Here is a 21725-nt window from a genome sequence, read left to right as displayed (position 1 = left end):
GCCAGCTTGCGCGCACCTCGACTAATCCCACGGGCTCTGAAGTTAACGACCATGTAAGCCTTCAGTGGCCATCATATGAGCAATCACAGGGCTTGAACCTGAGACCACAGAGAGAGCAAACCTCTTGGTCCCAAACTCTTATCATTGGACCACCATCTAGATAGTTACATTAAGAGGAATTTTAAATCTTGAATGAGTGGTTCTTCCTCCAAGTAATAAAAGAGTAGAAATACTAAATGAGGTAACAACTAACACAATCAGACCTTCTGATCATATTCAATTGATTTGATATCAGAAAAAGATATTTGCAGTTCCTCCATAGCCGTGGACGAAGATCAGGACCTATTTCTTCGCCAGCACAGCTTTGATCACACATTCATAGATAACTCTCTGACACTTGTTAAGACGTGGAAAATCCTCAACCCATTTTTTATCATTGCGTAAAAGTTCCAAAGCTTTTTAAGATCATACCTGAAATTTATTTATTTTTATCATAAAAACATGTTGTTCCTCTACCATGACTTGAGCAGGACTAAATCCTCTTAACCAGGGAGACCACTCTTTATAGCTAATATCTTATTTAAAATTATTTGGAAATTATAAATAATAAAGAGACCATGCGTTTTAACTGTTTTTGACGACTAAAAGTATGTTTGGTATTATGGTAATTTTTATGGTTGTGATTTGAAAAAAATTATTTTATAAAAAGTACTTTTGATTGAGGTTGGTTTGATATTTATGCATGTTTGGTTAAAACTGTGATTGGAATTGAGGTTGAACAAAAAATAATTTAATGTGTTTGGTTAAGAATGCTTTTGAAATTGAGGTTATAAAATAATTTTAAAAAATATATATTAATATTGATGGTTTTTAATTTAAATATTGTAGATTTAACTATCGTTATTACATCATGAAATAAAATAATACTTTATATAAAATATTTTTTATTGTTCAATTAAACTATCTATAATTCCATCACGTATGAAATACATCCGACAAGGATTATAGTTTCCTTGGTTTCTTAAGCGCGCAACAACATCAGGTAAAATATAATCAAGAATAAAATTGGGATTGCGATTAAATTCTACAAATGCTACGTCATCAAGCGATCTCCGTCTAATTTATGTAGTGTCATTGAATAATGTTAAACACTAGTTTTTCGAATAAAACACAATTAAAAATAAAAAATAAAATTTAATTTTTTTAACTGGGTTAAACCCGGTTCAATGCATTTATTAGCTTTGGACCGGATCCGGTCCAACCGGAACAGTAGAGACATGCTCTACTGTTCACGTGAACAGTGGAGACACTATCCACTGCAGAAAACAGCATTGTGCTGCTTTTAGTGATCCTGTGTTTTCAACACAGATAATAATAGCACCTATGAACAATGAATAGAATTTTATCCATCACCAAATATTTATTTTCTGTAATTTATTTCAAAAATAGAAGCAATCACCTAAACAAACGGGTTGGGTTTCTAAAATCCGATGAAGGAGAGTTATTTCCTGAACCGACATCTAGCTGGTACAATGGTAAATGAGCCTGTATGATGGGCATGAGTCTCATCAATATTTTCCTTTTGAATAACCATCATGCATCTATCCGACCTCTCTTGACATGCTTGAATAAATACTTTATTTGAAATCAGATTTCAATATTAATATGAGCATTTACTTTATTAAAAGACCTATATATATTGCATGAAACAACACAGGTGTTCCCGAGCTTCATATTTTTCGTGACGATAAAGTTGTCGCGAAGATCATGACATTCACAAGAAGCAAACCAATTCTCATAAAAAACAGTCTCAAATTTGATGTTTTTAGGAAGCATTTCGAATATTGGCCTTCTTTCATGCATTTGAAATTCCACAAGAGTCATCATGTATCATAATTCTGAAAACAATGTTGTCAAAAATAGGACTGCTTTACTTGTTAGGAACCTCTGATGTTCGACATTTGAATTCAGAATCTTGCCAAACTAGGAGATGAGCATGTGGTCAGCTTTTTTTTTTTTTTTCATTAATGAGATTAAATAATAAGCTCGATTGCTGGTATTGCAAATCCATAAACTTTGAGAGCTTTTAATTAGGGGTAATGATTTTTAGTTTGGTTCGGTTTTTATTAAAAAAAAATACCAAATCAATTTTTTTTAAAAAAAACCAAAACCGAACCGAAACCGGTTCAAACCACCGGTTTCAGTTCGGTTTTTTAGAACAAAAACCAGTTCAAACCGGTTGGCTCGGTTTTAACTCTATTTTTTCAGTCTGGCTTGGTTTTTTCCGGTTTTTTTTCAGTTTGGGTTCTGTTTGGTTTTTTTTATTTCGAGCTTATAAAACCAAAACCGAACCAGTCGGTTTTTTCAAAATTCTAATTAGTTTAATCGGGTTTTTTTAACAGTTCGGTTTTTTCAATTATTTTTTTTTTATTTTCTCGATTTAATAGATTTTTTTAGTTTTTTTTTCTCACATCTACTTTAAATAATAATGTCTTGCTCGAATAATGTCTTCCATAATCAAGCCACCTATGTCATTTCATGATGGATCATCATATATTTTGGTACAAAACAGTCTTTTTTTCCAAGAAAATGAAGTTCATAATCAGGATTGTTGACTCCGCGATCCTTTCTTTCCCAATTCAAAATAATTTTACCAAATAATTATTTAAATCAAGAACATGCATAATACTTTAAACCACATCTTCATCAAAAAAACATTGATGAGTTGTCATTAGTGAACGATGCAAGTCGATTAGCAAGCTTATTCTCAGTATCGTAGATATAAAGTTGCATGAATCTAGGAACATCACCATCAATGGGCTAGAAAGATCATATCAAATGATAAGTGTGACCATAAAAGTATATACGAAAGCGAACATAGCGTATGCGCAGATATTGTTGCAGATTTTTTTAAGATACAGCGCCATTGCTAGGATCAAGCAACAAATCTAAACATCAAGGCATTGTTCACACAAATTGCAACCAGATTTTACCTTTTAGGCAATAAAGCAAGAAAACAAGACTTTTTTTTTTATGGAACTTGAAAAATGTTATAAAAGAACTACATATGTCGAGGTATTTCTCAGAGTTTCTTGAGAACAAAAGAGTTGTAAACCAAGAAGGAAAAAAAAAAACATAAATCAATGAAAGAAATGCACGCAAAGTGTCGAAGATAAATTATGGCGCAAATTAAATACCAAAAACAAAAAAAAGGGAGTCATGCCTCCTCATTTCTTGATAAGTAGCTTGGCCAAAACTACAGTGCTGCTGCGGAAAAGTTTGTACAGAGCGATTCGAATTGCTAGAACTAGGGAAAAGTTTGTATAGGATCAAGATGCGAAGAGGGTGTGAAGAACTTGGCTCATAAATAGGTGAAATTGAACTTGATCCAAGGGCTTAAAATGCATGGTGAAACTCGACTAGATGTCATGATTCATGATGAAATATGCTGGATCACACAATGTAACGTTGGATGGCGAAGGGATCCCAAGGACAAGAACGTGTTCTGGTTGTAAACTTTGGCGACATCTAGTCGTTAATTGATGTTGATGGGATTCACGAAGTGGAAGGAGGATGATTATGCACCCTGTCTTGTTAAGAGACAAAGGGGCTAAATCGAGCGATAAAATAAAAAAGGCATAAGCACAAAAGGCAATGCTCACATAGGAAGCGCTTTTGATGCTATCTATCAAATGAGATTTTAAAAAGTAGATACATTGAAGATCTTTTAGCCACCATCATAACCAAGACCCAAACAAAATTGATCATAAAGATCATTTTTTTAAGAAAATGGGAAAGTTATTCTGATCATCTCATGTTTTGGGTTGATTTTGTATAGCAACTTCAGAGTTTTTTTAGGAAAGGATTCAACTAGGTTTTGATTGTGCTTTTTGGGTATGATTTGTGGTCCAAACCGACTGGATTTTAGGTTTGATTAACTAAGGCAGCTCGAGGCTTTGAAATTGGGTGGGTTTCGGGTTGAAAAAAAGTATGATTTATGGTTTGATTCAAAGTTAAATTGCCTTCCAATGATCTTGACTAGCATAATCCTTCCAATCCCACATAATTCATTCCTTTAATTCTCAGCAACCAAACAAGGTTGCCATTCATCTAAATCAAGTAATTTACCCTCCAGTGAAACAAACCATTTCGACACTTGAAATTCACGTTTGTGAAACAATTTAAAACCCAATTTGAGAAATATAACAACTAATTAAGCTCAAAACCACCAAAAATGAATTCTTGTCCAAAACCCAAAACAATGCTGAATTTCTCCCAAAGAAAAGAAAAGCCAAGTAGCCCACAGAATATATTCCTGTCAACACTTGAATTTAACTTTCAAAAACAGTTTGAAAACCTAAAAGAAGTGCTTGATTTCTCGTAAACAAAGCAAAACCAAGCAGCCCAAATATAGTAATAGTACTATTAACCATGAGTAGAGCATTACCTTATAGAGAGGGGTACGTAGTGAGAGTGAAGTGAAGTGAAAAGAGGGAGAAGGCGAGAGAAGAAGGGAATGTATGATGTGTGAGTTTTGAAATGGAGAGGAAGAGGGGGAGAGATAAATCAAGGCTAGAAAGGAAAAAGAAAAGAGAAGGAGGGTGGGGGGGTACTACAAATAGTGTTAAAAGCAAGTGATTGAAAAGGGAAAGGAAAGAGTTATCTACGAGAGAAAGAATCACTTGTTAAGTTCATGATCATGAACTCAAAAGTGTCATATATAGACGATAATCCAAACAAAAAGCTTAGCAACATTTTGGCTTTTTAATGAATTGCATAGTAGCATCAACAAGCAACTACAAACAAATAAGACACAAACTAAAGGAGGGATTTGGCTTGTTTTCCTCTCAAATGAAACCTTTCAAAAAGTCCTTACCAAGTATCGCTAAAAAGCCATGAACGCATGCGTCGATAAGCATGTGCAACACACACCTCATATATATATATATATATATATATATATATATATATATATATAGGGGTGATTATTTTCGGTTCGGTTCGGTTTTTATCCAAAAAAATAACTAAACCGAATTTTTTATAAAAAAAGCCGAAACCGGTTTGGCTCAGTTTTTTTCCAGTTTAGGTTCGGTTTGGTTTTTTCGGTTTTAGGCTAATAAAACTGAAACCAAACCAAATCGAACCGGCCGGTTTTTTCAAAATTTTAATCGGTTTAATCGGTTTTTTTCACGGTTTGGTTTTTTTGATTAATTTTTTTTTCCGGTTTTCTTGGTTTTCTTGATTTTTTAGTTTTTTTGCTCACCCCTATATACGACTTCGGCGAACAATGGGCAACTCCTACTACTGAAACCAGTGGATACCATGCCTCTTCCTCTCATCTCTGGGCTGCTCTTGCTGACTCTTCCCTTGCAAACGGTTTCCCTACCATAGAAGAGTACTTCTCAACCAACTAGAGAAGAGGCGGATTCTGGTCCGACATCCCGTATAGGTCGAGATGGAGTTCTCTTTTTGGAAGAGAGTAGGGCCCTGGCCGGGCCGGGCAAAAATAATTAAAAATCGATGGAAAGAGGGAACATTTCATTAAGCAAATCAAATGAAGGTCTCAAAAGGGGGGAAGAATAGGGAAGAACTAAAAAAAGAAAGAAAAAAATGTGCATTTTTTTTTATTGTGGTTTTAACAACTTGAAGCGGTTCTAAAACTTGAAAACAACAACTAGCATATGTCAACAATGATGAACAAACAAAACATTTAAGATTTAAAGGCTTGGTATTTGAAACTTAAACACACGTAAAACACTATTGCATAGCATGAAGCGTGGTTCAAAAGCATGGCAAATTAAAGAAACAAACAAAACCAAACAAAAAAAATATTCAAAATAAAACGAAACTTAAAAAAACACTACAAGATTTAACAGTTTTACCGACGGAATTTTTCCGTCGGCGTAAGACACATATTCCGTCGGTAATAAATTTACCGATGGAATCACAGACGGAAATGCTCTGTCGGTGAATCTTTCGTCGGTAATTTTTTGTCCGTCGGTAAATCCGTTGGTAATAAAAAAATAAATTTATCCGCTTCATTTCGTCGGTATATCCCTCGGTAATTCCATCGGAAATATTTAATTTAAATTTTTAATTTCGTAAAAAGTTTTCAGAAACCGCCAAAAAATTACCGACGATTTTTCAATCCGTCGGTGATTCCGTCTGTAATATTTAAATGAAAATTTTAAATTAATTGAATTTTTTCATAAAACCGCCAAATAACACCGACGACTTTTCAATCCGTCGGTGATTTTGTCCGTAAAGAACAACAATTAACAGTGCAATTGACATGATGAACAGTGTTCACATTTTACCAACAAAATTTACCGACGGAATTACCGATGGAATTTTCCAGAGAGCTCCAGAACTGTTCACTTTCCAATTGCATTTTTAATTGTTGTTCTTTACGGACAAAATCACTGACGGATTGAAAAGTTATCATTTTTTTTGCTTTGTTTTAATTTTTTTTCCCGCAGTAATTCCCTCGGTATATACCGAGGGAATATTTCTGTCGGTAAAATCCCTTGGAAATTTACCGACGGAAATATTCCCTCGGTATTTCCGTTTGTATTTATCAATTTTCTAATAGTGAAATTGGAAGAATATAAAAGCAAAAGTTAAAATTACTGTTTGGGAACGCGGTTTGCACCGCCTTCCCCAAAAATTCAATTTTTTTTGCTAAAAATTAATTATTTTGTGTTTTGAATCGTTTTGATACACTAATATCAAAAATAATTTTTTAAAAATAAAAAAAATATCATTTTGGTGTATTTCAACACGAAAAATATTTTAAAAAATAAACACAACCGCACTTTTAAATAAGTTTATTTATATTTATGCTCACCAAGCATAGTAGCAACAAAAGCAGCAACGGTGGAGGAGGCAATCGAATAGTACCAGCAGGAAATAGCATTGAGTAAAAGAGTGGAGTGAGAGAAGCAAGCAATAACAGCTACAAGGAGACGTAAATGCCAAGGTAAAAGGATTAATGGAAAAGGTTAGAATCCAATTTTAAAGACAAACACACAAAAAGAAACCAGAGGATAAAAACTAAAGGGCAAAAAAGGAGGAGCGACAAACCATTAGGACAATCAACCCCAGGTAAAAGACGTTGAGAAAAACAAGTCTTGCGTCAGAAATCGAACAAAACAGAGAATAACCAAACAAGTTGGAAAGCAAAGTTAAAAAGAATGAAGGTGCAAAAAGGGAACATGGTAGGAAAATCGTGCCATGACAAAATCATAGTCCTCCGGACAAAATCTCTAACAATCAACCCACCATCCCCGCAGGATTACTTTGCCTACTCTTGGACACCAAACAATCACCCAATCCAATCATGAACGCCCCTCCCTTCAACCTTTTTAAGCATGTCACAATTCCAGAAACATTCTCGGCAACCCATAACCCTAATTTTCTACTTATGAAAACAAATAAAATAAAATTGAATCATAACAAATGTGATGGAGTTGGCTTGTGATAAGATGTGATTCTGAATAATTATGTGTGAGTCTGTCACAACTAGATAAGAATCTGTCTTGAACATATTATATAGATAGCCTAGCAGATACATTTGTGGATCATTGGGACACGTTTAAACTCAATAACAATCCAAATCTTTACAGGAGTTTCCGGAGACTAATTTTTTTAGAGTAGCTATGAAATCCCTATTCCAATGGTTGGATGTTTAGATTTTGAAAATCTCATTTTGGGGTCTTGGTTTTGATAATTTTTGTTATTTTTCTTATTATTTTTAAATTTCATGTTTTTTTTCTTTATAATTCCAGAATTTTATTTTGTTTTCTAGTTGAAATAGAGTTTCGAGTGTATTTATAGATTTGTAAACCTTCTAACAAAAATAAAAATTATTATTCAAGAAAAATAAAACTTGCTAATTTGAAATTCATATTTATAGTTTTTTTTCTCATTAAAATTCTTGTATTTTTTTTTTATTTGTTACTATATTTAAGCCTCCGCTTACATAGATAAAAACAAAGACAGAACCATCTAGGTATGCACGCCAACTTTGCTACAGTAGTACATGACGAGATCAAAGAATTGATAATTAAGCATGGATGTCCAAAACCAACCAACCATCAAATCCCACTCACATCCAATTACTCTCCCAGGACGAATAAGACAACCCAAAGATGAAGTGAATTAGATGCATAACGATGCCTGCTGCCTCCAATTGGCACAACATAAGAATGAAACGGGGCCGCATCTACCAATCAAACTAAAACCTAGAAGAGAAGAGAAGGCAAGCTTAGTGCTGTGCGAATGTACAATGAATTTCTCTCCACATCCAATAGAAGAAACATTGAATTCGCCAGCAATTTTTTTTTTTTTTTTTAATTTTAATTTTAACTTTAACTTGTAATGTAATGTTGAAGTAAAGTAAACGAGCTACAAGAAAACTTTTTAGTTGTTTTAGTTTATTAATTAATAATTCATAAAAATTACTTGGTTTTTTTGGTAGAATCACCAAATTATATGGGAGGGGAGAGATGAAAGAAATATTTGACTTTTGTCATAAAAACAAAAGAAATTCTCAGAAATAGTAATCGGATTTAGAATTGAAGATAGGAGATTCTTTTGCTTTGTTTTCTGTGTGTTGATGCTAACTATTACTATTATTAATAACAATAGAACTAGTAAGATTTAACAACTAGCAGTTGTTGATACAGATTTCTACTATTATTAATGCAATGAATTAAACAAGTAGGTGGTGGTGGTGGTGGTGGAGGAGGAGCAGCAGAGATGAGTGTGAGCCATGCATCGATACATCCGGTGGAAGATCCGACGACGACGGATGGCGGAAACAATAACGCGCCGGGAGTGCGGATGAAAGACATACAAGGGATGCCAGGCACCAAAGGCGGCCTTGCTTTGCGTCTCTCTCAGTTTGTATTTGCTGTTACGGCTCTTTCTGTCATGGCCTCCACCAGTGACTTCGCTTCTGTCACTGCATTTACGTAATTAAATTGCTTGCCTTCTTCTTATTCTTTCCTATCAATTGCTTGATTCTGCTTTCATGTTTATTTAAGAGAATTATAGGAATAGTTCAGATTCAAAACCCTAAGTTTAGTATTCCGTTGCTGCTGCTATGTTAAAGCAGGGAAGGTGAATGTTTCAAATGCCGTAGCAAGTAATTACAACTAATTATGATGCTAGAAAAAAAGAAGAAGATAAAATTTATGCATGTTGTTTTTAGCATTTTGATTGATTTGTATGGGTCGTTGAAATTTATGCAGGGTAGTTGCATTGGTACTTCATAAAGAGGCATACCTCTCTAAAGAGCTTATGATTTAGAGTATCCTTCCTTGTTTTGCATTAGCTTTCCTTGTCTGTATTTCAATGTGATCAGCAGTTTGGAAATACTAAGCAAGTCTGTTTGACATGTTCTGGATAAACTATTGATAAGATTTCATTGTTGATGAACGAGTTGTTTTAGCCCAAGGACTGAATTGGTTGTGCTTTGAATGTCTTCTCTGTGCAATCATGCTGCTGAATTTTGCTACACTATCACTAATATGATGGAATGTCAAATTTTTAGGCGAACCATCATCTTAATTTTTTGATAACATCAATTCTTTTCTTTTCTTTTCTGATCTGCGATATCAGCTACCTAGTTGCGGCCGCTAGCTTGCAGTGCTTGTGGAGCCTTTGCTTGGCTATTGTTGATATTTATGCCCTTCTGGTGATGCGCTCATTGCAGAATTACAGGATTGTCATCTCTTTTGCTGTTGGTGATGGGGTAAGATGACAATGTCTTTAATGCAAAACCGAATCTTAACAGTCTACGTCTGGGCCATCCTTGTTCTCCTGTGTTGTTGGGAGCACATATCTTTACCCTCCTAAAGAAATATATGATTGCAAGTCTTATCTCAGCAATATACTACTCCCAAGGATATAGGCATTGTGCTTGTGCCCGTGGCCAGTGTTCTGCATTCATAAGATTTGGTATCCAGGAAGTAATTTGAACTATTTGGTTTTTCACTTATAGATTTGAAGGCTTTCCTTTTCTATTCATCCATCCAATTCTGTATTTGTTGATTATTTTCTCTACCACCCCCTTTTTTTCCTTCTTCTTTTTCCCTTTGATTTTCAGCTTGTATGAGCTTAAGCTACAGTTACCATTGCTTGCCTTTTCTATGTAAACTAACATTTTCATTATATCACCAGTCTAATGTATTAGCATTAAGAAGCGGAGTCTGCATTGGGTCATAATAAGAGGAAAAATTCAGCAAATCATTTCATCCTGGAATGCAGAATGGAATCATATTTGAATTTACTTGGACTAAATATTCTTGACTAATCCCTCCTTGTGAAATGGGAAGAAGATATTGTTCATTATAATATCTCTCAAGTTCAAGTGCTGTAACTATAGTCGTTATGGTGTCTGCTCAAAGCTTTTGGGTGCATGCTACTCTAGGATTGTTGAAAATATCATCAATCCTGTACAGAGAGCATGAACACCATATTTTATGGCCTTTGACTTTTAGTTGTGTTGGGATACGTCTCATAAGTTTTATCAGACATTTTCATCAGGTTTCCTTTTGTGAAATGTGTTCATGATGATCATTCCAAAAATGAAACATTGAACTGGAGAACAGAAGGGTTGCAGTAATACTCCCTCCCACTAAAACGATGCTGTTGGTTACTTGTACATCATGTTCATTTTTTATCCTTCTCGACTTCACTTCAGTTATCGTCGCCATGCCATCTTGCAAGTTATTCTATTTACATGTAAATTATATTCTCAATTTTGTGTCATTTCCATGCAGATAGCTTCCACGTTCACATTTGCTGCAGCTTGTGCTTCTGCTGGCATCACAGTCCTTATCGACAATGATCTCGACAGCTGTGATGATAACCATTGTTTGCAGTTCGAAACGGCTACAGCCATGGCATTCATCAGCTGTTTCTCTGCATTGCCATCTTTTCTCTTGAACTTTTGGTCACTGGCATCACGATGAAGAAAAAACAACTTTTATGAATTAAAAAATTAACTGACAACACTGGCCATGTTGTGGTACCAACTGAAATACAAGAGAGTCTTGTTTAATGTTTGTTGCATGTGTGTCTTGAAAGAAGGATGGATGCATTTCTCTTTGCATGCGATTTTGTTGTAAATTGGAACGCAACGTAAATATATGGGGTGCTGTATATTTGCTTATTTAGGAAATGGAATTGATTGGATGACTTTGGTGTAGACATTCGCGAGGAGATACGTGTAATGACACATCCCACGAGTGGGAAGCTCACAAACTTCATGTAAAAACCTGAAGGTGGTGCTTGTTGTGTGTGGACACAAATGGTATAAACCAGCCATGTCTAATATGGCTGCATGGTGAAGGTCAAGATTGAGATTGCAGGCAGTTAAGTGACCTAAATGTCGTGAATGGTGACAAGCATGGCTGCCATTATTGACTGAAATGAGGAGGTTTGTTCCCCATTTTAGCTATAAATAAAAGGGTCATGAGAGCTGAAAACGCACAAAGAAAAAGAGAGTAAGAGAGCTATGAGTGTGAAAGAAGTTTGAGTTGGGTAGAGTGTTTTTTTTTTTTTTTTGCTAATGAAATCAACAGCTCTATGGATGCGTGCAAATTATCGAATTACGTTAAACAATGTGTTGTGTTTAGGAAACAATCAAAGATCGTAGCTAACAATCGGTAGAAAAAACAATGTATGTTTGATCTTTGACAAAATTGGAGTTATTATACAATTCACCCAAAATTCAATATGAAATTTTTATTATAAAATTTATTTACAAGCCACAAAAATTCACCATAAAATCTTAGAAGAGCCTCTTCAAGTTTTTATGTTAAAATATATTAAAAAAACAAGACATTTGGCTGGTAGTCTTTTTTAGGCATTTCATTCATTGGTTGAGGTGATTTGGCTATGTAACTTTTTAACCAATTTGTTGGCTATCATAATTTCAAAACATAGTATATAAAAAATTTATAATTTAAAAACAGAAAATTTCCTGGGTTTTAAAATTAAATTTTTTTTATATAATTTCAAATTATTTTAATATATTAATATTAAAAATAATTTTTAAAAATAAAAAATATTATTTTAATACATTTTTTTTAAATAAAAAATACTTATAAAAACAATTCCTATTACAATATCATATACACCATGATATTTTTCCATCTTAAATCGTGTTTGCAAATGTAATTGCGATTACTTTTCAAAGTATTTTTCATTTATAAATATATTAAAATAATATTTTTTATTATTATTTTTTTAAAATTATTTTTAACATTAACCCATTAAAATAATTTAACAATATCAAAAAAAATTAATTTAAGATAAAACAAATTAAGTTTTTTAAAAATATTTTTAAAACAAAATAGACTATATATTCACATTTTGGAACAGCAACAATCCTAAACTGTAAAAAATTTTTCTCGAAAAAAAAAAGGTAAAATGGCTAGGCGCGAATACACACGCAAAAGTCAAAGACCTACATTTAATGAGCTAGTGGATAAAACAAACATGAATCTTGGATAGAATCCCACGAGAGCCAAGAAGACTGAGTGTGAACAGACTTTAAAAAATGCACCAAGGTTCAGTAGCAGAAGCTGCACAACTAGCATTTAAAGCCCTCGGAAATCCAATGTTGATAGCAAAGAAAAGTCCAATCGAGTACCAGACTACCAGCAGTGCAATTTCGAGGTTTTACCCCCACAAACAGTGCCAATGTGGAGGTAATAAGTAGCAAAACATTGAAATGACATCTTTAAGACATTCCTGGAAACTGCAAGAAAAGCTCCAGTGATATCGGAAAGGAAAAGGTAAATTTATTTACATGGCCAAGGCAAAAACCTGCAGCTGGGTTTAAATATTTACTATAAAACTTCTCTTTTCATTTTCAAAAATCTCTACCATACCGTTGTTCTCGTATTCGACTGCATAGTTGGATAAATGAACTGTGGAGTTCACAAAAAAGACCAGTTTACAAAAGAGAAAGCAATGCAATGAACAGCGTTCTCTTCTGCAGATAGCACTTTCCAAGCAACAGCTTGCTCATATGAAACATTACGCCCCATTGTTGACATGCAGATTCCAGCAGGCAAGCATGCAAATCCCTGATCAGGGAAAAAGGACAAGTTTCATCGATTAGGATTTGTAAGTAAAACAATTTATTTTCCACTTTTTCCCAATGAAGGTAACACGTAGACTGGCTGAGGCCAAATATAATGGAGGAAAAAAGGCACAGGATCCATATTTACTGTACCAATGATCTCATTAATCTAACCAAGATGCTCAACTACATCTTATGAATCCCTGCTTTCTTTGCTTATGAAAATTTGGGGAATACACAGAAACAAAACCGCACATTATCTCTAATCGATCCATAGAATTTAAGTTCAAAATCGCAAGAAAGAGCACCTATAATTTTGCAGATCTTTACAATGCCTTATAATGATGAGGGAAATTCTAGTGAATAACCTAACTTGACAGCAAACATCCAATGTTTCTCAACATGTAGACAAACATATGGTCAAGAGAACAAACAGAACGTATTTCCATGTAAAACTTACCTGTTGCATTAACTTTGCAAATTCTGTATACAATGCCTGGCGTCCAGATTCATTGAATATCTTATCCAGTGTAATATCTTGTAGAGCCACTAGAGTTGTCTCCAGCATGTCAAGCCCTGCCTGATTGGCAAAGATGAAAACTGGCAGCGACTGCAAAACAAAAAAAAAACACAGACACATGAAAAATCTCTGATGTTATCTCAGACACTGAAGATTGAATGATCTCCTCAGTAGTGGAGCACTAGTGTAGCAACTGCAATTTTCAGAAGCACTTCAACTAAATATTTGACAGATATACTGTGTTATCCAATTGGATGTAAATGTACCTTCAATGAACAACATAAAATTGCATCTGGATGATGCCATAGATGTTTCAGGACAGAATCTCCACCCACAGAATCAGATCTCAGTAATTCTGCTCCTAAATGGTAACTAAGCAAGAAAAGAAAAGATCATGAAGTTCTATCAAGCTCAAATTATCATAGAAGATGCACTACAAGATGCTATAGAAAAATAATGAGCAACTCGGTCATTAGCACTTCATTAGTATTAATATTAATATAATATAGTCACTAAACCATGATGAAAACTTAAGCAGAACTTGCCTGTGACTTTGGCAGATCCAGTGAGCCAAGGTTAGAGCTTCAGGAGATCCTGCAGATAGCTTTGGTCCCAAAACTGGACTCAATCCTGATGGAGATATGGCCATGGCAACCCTCTGGACAGATGAAATCACACTACGTACGTACTGACGTGCCATGGTGGCAACATTATCCTGTAGATTGCTCTCAAAAGGGAACTGGAAGGCAATAGTCAACACTGATCGCAAACTATGACACGATGAGCCATCCACTGCAGTGTGGTTTATTGCCAGCCCCGCTTCAAGACTTGATGTTAGATCCAGAGTACAATTTGTAGTCAATACCTCCTGTGTATCCTTCTGTATAACAACATTGGCATATTAAAAAAAAAATGTCATGCAACTTTCAGCAAGGCCTCGAGTAAACACAACTGAGACAAATATGTTTACTTAAGAAGCAACATATTTCGCGAATGAGTATCTTGTCCAGTTGAGCCAATGGAAAGGAAAAATTACAGTGAAATCCACTCATACTTAACTGCTTTTGATTCCAGAGAAATGATGCGGAAACCAGAAGGTAGCAGTGGAGCATCATCTGGAAACGTTTCATCAATTGGAGCAAAAACTAGTTCAGAACAGGCTCCAACAGCATTCTCATCAATTCCACTACATATCTGCCCAAAACAAGGGAAACCCATTAAAGCACATGCAGCCAGTTCTTATTAGTATATACATGTCTGGTTAATGAGCATAATCAGGCCTCTCTTAGGCAGCTGTAAGTACAGCATAAACAAACCTTAGTGCAAAAGAAATTCTCTGAATTCTGTAAGATATAGTAAATAGGGAGGAAATGGGAAACTGATCGGACCCTGGAACATGGTATAAATTACACAGGAAAACTATGAACCAAGTAGGCCCATCAACCATGCTACCTTGCCCAAGTTGAACAAGTCAAGGTTAGCCATGTCAAAAATGGGGCGCAGATTGCAACTATAGCAACCCCAAAACTCCTTGACACTCATTTAAACAAAAAATTCAAACTACTACATGCTATAGCAGGTTGAAAAAGGTAAATAAATAAAGATGCTAAAAGCAGCACCTGTAGGAGATGGATGTCCTGTGAAACAAAAGCATCTTCTTGTGCAAAAGAATGGCCTTCAAGTCGAATAACTTCAAGCAACTGGAGCAAAAGTTTCAGTTAGGAGCAAAAGTACTTGAAAATGTTTGTTGTGCAGCACAAATAATTGCACTCATTGCAGGATAAGATCTATATTTAGCAGGCACAACATTTTTGTATGAACAGAAGACTCGCCTATCAAACCATGACATTGTTTTTGAAATCCCACAGAGGACTAGGGTGGGAGGTTATGAAAGAGGAAGCAACCATAGACACAAAAAGCAAATGCTCAGTACCCATCACGACAATTTGAACACTGAATATGTTAAGGAGGTGATTAAACTCTACTGCGGTGAAGATACTGCAGGGGAGGTCCTGCGGAAAAATAGCTCGACGCTAGGATGATAAAAAGCTTAACACCTCTCATTATTATTACTTTTTCAATATGAAAAAAAAAAATGAAAGGAAAAACCCACAGGGAATCAAAATGCAATATGATTAGGATAACACATCCCATTTTTTAAGCAATCGCACATTCCTATTTATTCAATATACCAGCAATCTAGCATGATGATGAAATGATTGCATCAGATAACATACGTCTTCTTGTTCAATTGTGTGGCCCAGTGGCATGGTGATTTGGCTCCCAGTAAACCTCATGGGCCTCATTCCTGGATATGCATATGAACCAGCCTTCCACAATGCAGCAGAATAGGCATCAACACTGAAATCAGCCCACTCAGCGTGATGCTCCCTTAGGAAACAGACCAGCACAGCAGGATGCACATTCTAGCAGATAAAAGCAAAGAAGAAATCAGTTTTATCCAAAGACATGTTGCACTAATTCTTACTTTTAATCACACAAAACTTTTCACCCCCTTTACTTTTGTTTGGTATTAATTTGGGGGGAGGAAATTTTCAAGGTTTGGAGAGAGGTAAGGAAATTTTGGAGGAAAATTTTTTGGTTTTCATGATTTTTCCTCTCTTTTTTTAATTTAATATTTATTCTTTTTTTATTCCACATCCAATTTCGAACTACAAATAATATTATTTGATTTTTTTAAGATAAAACTTCATTGTAATATTGATTTGATTTAAATTGAGACCCAATATGAGTCCTAATTTTTTCAATTCCTAACAAACACTTAACACTTCACCCTTAAATGCTCTCTCTTTTAACATTTTCCCTCCAAAGTTTTAACTCCATACGGCAAACTAAGATTTCCTCTTTGTCAAAAACCAGTAAACCAAAATTTGGCATCTTTTGAAAAGGAAATTTTGAACTTAAAGACTGTCCATACATAGCAAGAAGGTTAAAAAGCCACAGAGCATCAGGTGAATATCCTGAAAATAATTCTGTTGTAAATCCAGATTTCAGAAGTAAGAACAAATAGAAAGTTGAAAGTAAATATGATGAAAACTATAAGCAACGTCAAAGTCATGGCAAAATATTAAATTGATCAGAAAATGTACTTTATTAAACAAGCTTGCTTATTCAGGGTTTGCTGGAAATGCAGAAGAATGTAGTTAACAATTACCCTCAAAATATTTCTTTATTGTTTCAATAGGCAATAGAAAATTTGTGATCATAGTTTCAAAACTTACTTGCAGTAGCATGGAAGCTTTCGCACAAAGAATCCCTCCCAAGAACGAAAGAGAATGAGCAGAATTATTAGCACCAATCAAATTCTTGGTTGAGTTAACTGCAATTATTACATCCTCAGCTCCATCCGCATTCATCAGTGACCAGCCATCATCATTAAACCCATTGATGGCATCATTGAAACCTCTACATGAAGTTGACATGGAACACAAATATACAATTAAATCATCCATATGCACACCTTGAATGATCAAATACACATTGATTTGGTCCACATGAATGTCTTCGCAAGAAAACCACTTAAATTAACAGACACAGTCATAGTACCTGCTTAATCTTTGGTTAAAGGTTCTCAGAACAGCTGGTTGCCTGCCCAAACCATACACCACCTCACCACTGGTTTCATGAGCTACTTGCCTGACATAACGCAGTGCCTTGAAAGCAACCAGATAATCAGTACTATAGAGTTGAAACTTGTCTTATCCATGAAAGCTGTAACTCCATACACAGCGGACCAATAAATAAACACTCCACATATCAATATAATAACGTTTAACAATAGAGGAACTATGCCCACATTTGAAAAAGAAACGAAAAAGAAAAGGTTCCTAATTTTCGACTAGTAGAGCAATAGCCTCCAATTTCACAGGCATATAAGGCATCTCAACCAAATCAAGTAACAATTTAAAACAAACTCAAATTATTGCATCCTGAATCCCATGCAAAAAATTGATCAGATAAGAATTCTTATTGAGGATAAGTCCTGTTATAAGAATAGTAAATAAATAAATAAAAAGCAGAGATAGTTGAGTCCTTACGATACTGCTTTATGAAAGATGGTTGCAGTAAGAACCCACTCACCGCAATGGTCATTTTCTGTGCCACTGCTTTTGATGATTCATAAAGTGGTCGAAGCACCTCAGGCACACTCCATGCCTGGAAAAAATATGAAAGAATTACCTCTGACTTATGAAGAGACATATAATGCCAACTGTCTAAAACTGTACCTGAAGATTCAGGTGATCCACGATGTGGATAATTGACCCTCCTTCACATGGCCTTATCAAATAGCCACTAGGAAGCATTTCAGCCCTCACAAACTGGGCAGCGGCAGCTGCATCGGGGCCAGCACCATAACCAGAAAGTGATCTCTCACAGACCTTAATATAAGATGTACAAATGAGACATCTAAAGCTGAATACAGCGTTGATCATGACACTAAAGCTGAATTGTCAATCAAGAATTAATCTATACGAATGAGCTGAACTATAGAAGACATGTGTACCACAAGGCTGCCATTCTCTAAACTTGTAGTGTATCTCAGAGTCCACATATCCCGTGCTGGAGCAAGAGTAGTTGGAGCATATATCTAAACCAATTTCAACTTTTAGCTGCTCTGGTAAATAGCGTAGAAATCCATAAAGAATAGCAGAGGAAATCAAGCCTTTATCCATTCTTGATTACCTGACTGTACACTAGTTCAATTGTTCCACCATTTCCAGCAGGAAACATAGTGAAAACTTCAAGGTTCCGACAATCACGGAACCAAGATGAACGATCTTTAAGGATCTCTGCAATCTGTCATATATTTTGAAAAAAAAAATTCATATAGCATATATATACCACATTAAAACAAGCAGCCAGTAATCAATGTCAAGAAACAACTTAAATTATTTACAGATATGAGTGTGAATACCTTTTTAGGCTCTAAACTTACAAGACCGCAGGCTCTTGCTGCCACTCCACCGCACCTTTGTGAAATGGAAAAAATCCCAATCGAATCCGGACCAGGCTGCCGACAAATTTAAATGATTCATTCAGATAGAAAAGGTGTATAAAGAAAATCTATCAACTAAAAGACCAGTGGAATAGATGCGCGTGCACACACACACACACACATATATAGAAAACAAAAAACCTTCATTCCAGGCATCTGGACCCACTCAAGAGCAGTTCCTGTGGCCTTTGCAAGGAACTCTGACAAGGTCTCCTCAGCTATTGAGAGGAGTCTGAAAAAAAAAACCATGATATTAGTTGGATGGCACACCAACAAACAAGCATTCGGCTAACCACAAACAAACAAAATGGAAAAGAGATCCAGGTAACTGTGATTACCCAGCAGGGTTATTGGCATCTCTTAGTGAATGTTGTGGAGTGGCAACCACAGAGTCACAGCTTGCATCAGTTGCTGTTGGTGCCTGTACCAATATCAACTTAAATAAATCATGTCCAAGAATGAAGGAAAGCAAATAAGATTACATCAAATGCTTAATTCATGGAGCTCAGTTAGAACTACATTTACAAAACAGCAAAAACATACTATTGGTGCTACAACTAATTAAGCACCAAGCGGAGCATGACCAAACATGGGAAGAAAATGTGACAAGAAAATAGAGGCACATAATAAGTTTAAAATTACTAGCTGGTATGAAGAAAAGTACATAATGCTAATAATGATATGTAGTTACTATAATTTTTCCTTCCCCTGGAAGTTGGCTTTGTTTAGACTAGAGTTAATGCTAGGGCCTCAGGCTGCAACAAAAATCATACATAGATTAGAACAACATCATTAACACAGATAAAATGCACCTTCTACACCGCAAAATCTGTGACACATGGTAAAACCATCAAAGTTGGAACCACCCAGAAGTGTTAGTTAAAGTTACTTTGGGTCATCATGCCAAACGTATATTCCAATATCATCCCCAGCACTACCCAATTTGCAATATGGATCATCGTAATGAATGAATGGAAACAACAATTTACAAATAAAAGACCATGATCAGAGACTTACAGTTTGCAGTTGTTGCCGCATGAAACCATTTTCGCACACCAGCTGGGACACCTGTTTTTGAAGGCGATCATTCTCCTCCATCAACAGCTTATTCATTGCTGTCAATTTCCTGTTCACAGTCTGGAGTCTTGAGGACTCTTTTCTCTGCTTCTCTCTACACCTGCACATTCAAACAGCACCCAACTTCTCTCAGTGTCCCAGGAAACCCCTTCATCCCCAGAAGAAATTAACAATGTGATCTCTTTATACACATCCCAACTTCAACTTATCAAAAACCCATATTGGAGTGACTCATACAAACTAATGCATCCTATGAATGGAAGCACATAAATCCAGTGTGAAATCATGACCCAATTGAGGAAGGTTTATACTAATAGCAAAAGGGAAGAAGCTTGCAAACAAACAAAATTCAAATTGCAGAAAAGATGTAGTGTTTCTCCCACCTAATTTTTTTTTTTTAAAAAAAAAAGCTACCCTGGTTGTACTCTTTAATTTACCAATCTGATACTTAATGAAACTTAATTATTTGGCATCAATGCATTTAATGTCAAAGTGTACAACTTCTTTATTAAATGCTGTTAATCCAGCCCCTCTAAGACCTGATCACCCAAAAATTGAATCAAAATAAAAGTCGAAGTAAATGATTTAAGTAATTTTAGTTTCTTTTTAACTTAACCTGCGATTTTGAAACCAGACTTTGATCTGCTTCGGCTCAATATTAGCTAAAATGGGGCACTCTCTAATCAATTGTTGCCTACGCAAAGAGCTGGGCTTAGGGCACTCCGCATAAACTCTTTCAAGAGCCTCCACTTGCTCTGCTGTGTACCGAACATACTTCCCATCATCAGTAAGGTGCTTGTTTATGCTCCCACTACTGCTGCTCTCTCGGTGCAGAGGGGCCACTTCCATGGCCATTTCCACCACAAAATAAATAATCAAACACAGAGAGAAATAAAGGAATCAGGAGGTGTCTGCTTTCTTTATGGGGTTTTAGATTCTTTGGTTCCCTTCCTCTTTGCAAGACATAAGAAAGGAGAAAGGAAAAGAACAGTATGATTTGAGCTTAACAAAGAAGAATCTTGAAACTTAAACAAAAAGAAAGATGGAATTCTTCTTCTTCTTCTTCTTCTTTTGCATACGTTAAGAACAATACATATGTAATACTATGAACAGACACATAATCTGAGTGTGTAATTTTGTGAGAAACCTCTGCGTTTGTTTTTAGTTTCAAGAAAAGACCCCAACTACTGCTTTAAAAAAAAAAAAACCACCAAAACCAGCAGCTTTGAAAGAGAGCAAAAATCCAAACTTCAGATTATTTGATCTCAAATCAGTGTCACAGTGATCACATCAAAGAAGTTTTTGACAATAAGAAAGAAAACAAGAACAAAGGGCTCTCTCAAGAAGGAGAGCTCTCCCAGTCCCAGTGGGTTTGACATTAGAGAGCAGCTGCTGCCATGAAAATTACAGAAATGAAGAAAAACAAAGCAACCCTAACCAGAACGAAACCTTGCTACTTGCTAGAGACTTGAAGGGATTTTATTAGTGTGTGCGTGTCTGACAGTGAGTGATCTAAGTCAGAGCTTGAAACGGTAATGGAGAAAAAGCAAGGAAAGGAAATGGAAAGGAAAGCGAGAGAAAGAGCAGTTTCATTTTGCACACATCCCCACAAATTAACTTGGCCTCTGTTGCGTGCTTGTCATTATTTGTGAATGCGCTTTAAACTATATTTTTAAAAAAAGTTTTAAAAAAATATTTAAAAATATTTATATATTTAAAATTATTTTATAAATTAATATTAAAAATAATTTTTTTAAAATAAAAATATATTATTTTAAATTATTTTTAAGTGAAAAAATATTTTGAACCGCAACGGCTACCACACTCTCAAACACCTTTTAAATATTATTGTGATTTTTTTTTCTTTGGCACCGTTTAGCATTGTCAACCGTGATTTTTGAAATTTTTATTTAAAAAAATAATATTTTTTATTATTTTAATATGTTAATATTAAAAATAAAAATATTATTTTAATATATTTTTAAATATTTTTTATAATATAATATAATTTT

General features: G+C 35.0%; 2 protein-coding genes across 2 annotated transcripts; one reads left to right on the top strand and one right to left on the bottom strand.

Moving 5' to 3' along the window:
* The first annotated feature begins 8101 nt into the window (after window positions 1–8101).
* On the top strand, window positions 8102–11215 carry LOC18098200 (CASP-like protein 5A2). The gene is made up of 3 exons (XM_052451840.1): window positions 8102–8975; window positions 9625–9757; window positions 10788–11215. The coding sequence occupies exons 1-3, from the start codon at window positions 8761–8763 to the stop codon at window positions 10977–10979; spliced, it is 540 nt and encodes a 179-aa protein (XP_052307800.1). The 5' UTR covers window positions 8102–8760; the 3' UTR covers window positions 10980–11215.
* Window positions 11216–12582: 1367 nt separating this feature from the next.
* On the bottom strand, window positions 12583–21341 carry LOC18098199 (homeobox-leucine zipper protein REVOLUTA). The gene is made up of 18 exons (XM_024599915.2): window positions 20330–21341; window positions 19654–19813; window positions 18975–19057; window positions 18778–18868; window positions 18556–18651; window positions 18324–18437; window positions 18145–18228; window positions 17867–18019; window positions 17721–17795; window positions 17187–17293; window positions 16862–17045; window positions 15857–16045; window positions 15239–15319; window positions 14679–14813; window positions 14165–14499; window positions 13886–13991; window positions 13560–13709; window positions 12583–13103 (listed from the first exon to the last, which is right to left on the bottom strand). Exons 1-18 carry the CDS (start codon window positions 20566–20568, stop codon window positions 12954–12956), a joined length of 2532 nt encoding a protein of 843 aa, XP_024455683.1. The 5' UTR covers window positions 20569–21341; the 3' UTR covers window positions 12583–12953.
* Between the last annotated feature and the right edge of the window lie 384 nt (window positions 21342–21725).

Source organism: Populus trichocarpa, chromosome 4 (genome assembly GCF_000002775.5).
Source record: "Populus trichocarpa isolate Nisqually-1 chromosome 4, P.trichocarpa_v4.1, whole genome shotgun sequence".
Taxonomy (NCBI): domain Eukaryota; kingdom Viridiplantae; phylum Streptophyta; class Magnoliopsida; order Malpighiales; family Salicaceae; genus Populus; species Populus trichocarpa.
The sequence above is the reverse complement of the archived record's forward strand: the minus strand, read 5'-3'. Positions and strand labels throughout refer to the sequence as shown.

Bases quoted from the DNA above. Each gene is read 5' to 3' on its own strand.
- LOC18098200 (XM_052451840.1), top strand. From the start codon at position 8,761: ATGAGTGTGAGCCATGCATCGATACATCCGGTGGAAGATCCGACGACG. The intron at 8,976-9,624 runs GTAATTAAATTG...CTGCGATATCAG, and splicing joins GCTTCTGTCACTGCATTTAC to CTACCTAGTTGCGGCCGCTA. The intron at 9,758-10,787 runs GTAAGATGACAA...ATTTCCATGCAG, and splicing joins CTTTTGCTGTTGGTGATGGG to ATAGCTTCCACGTTCACATT.
- LOC18098199 (XM_024599915.2), bottom strand. From the start codon at position 20,568: ATGGCCATGGAAGTGGCCCCTCTGCACCGAGAGAGCAGCAGTAGTGGG. The intron at 17,294-17,720 runs GTGAGTGGGTTC...GTTGCTTTCAAG, and splicing joins CACAGAAAATGACCATTGCG to GCACTGCGTTATGTCAGGCA. The intron at 14,814-15,238 runs GTGCTGCTTTTA...TGTTTTGGGCAG, and splicing joins AGGACATCCATCTCCTACAG to ATATGTAGTGGAATTGATGA.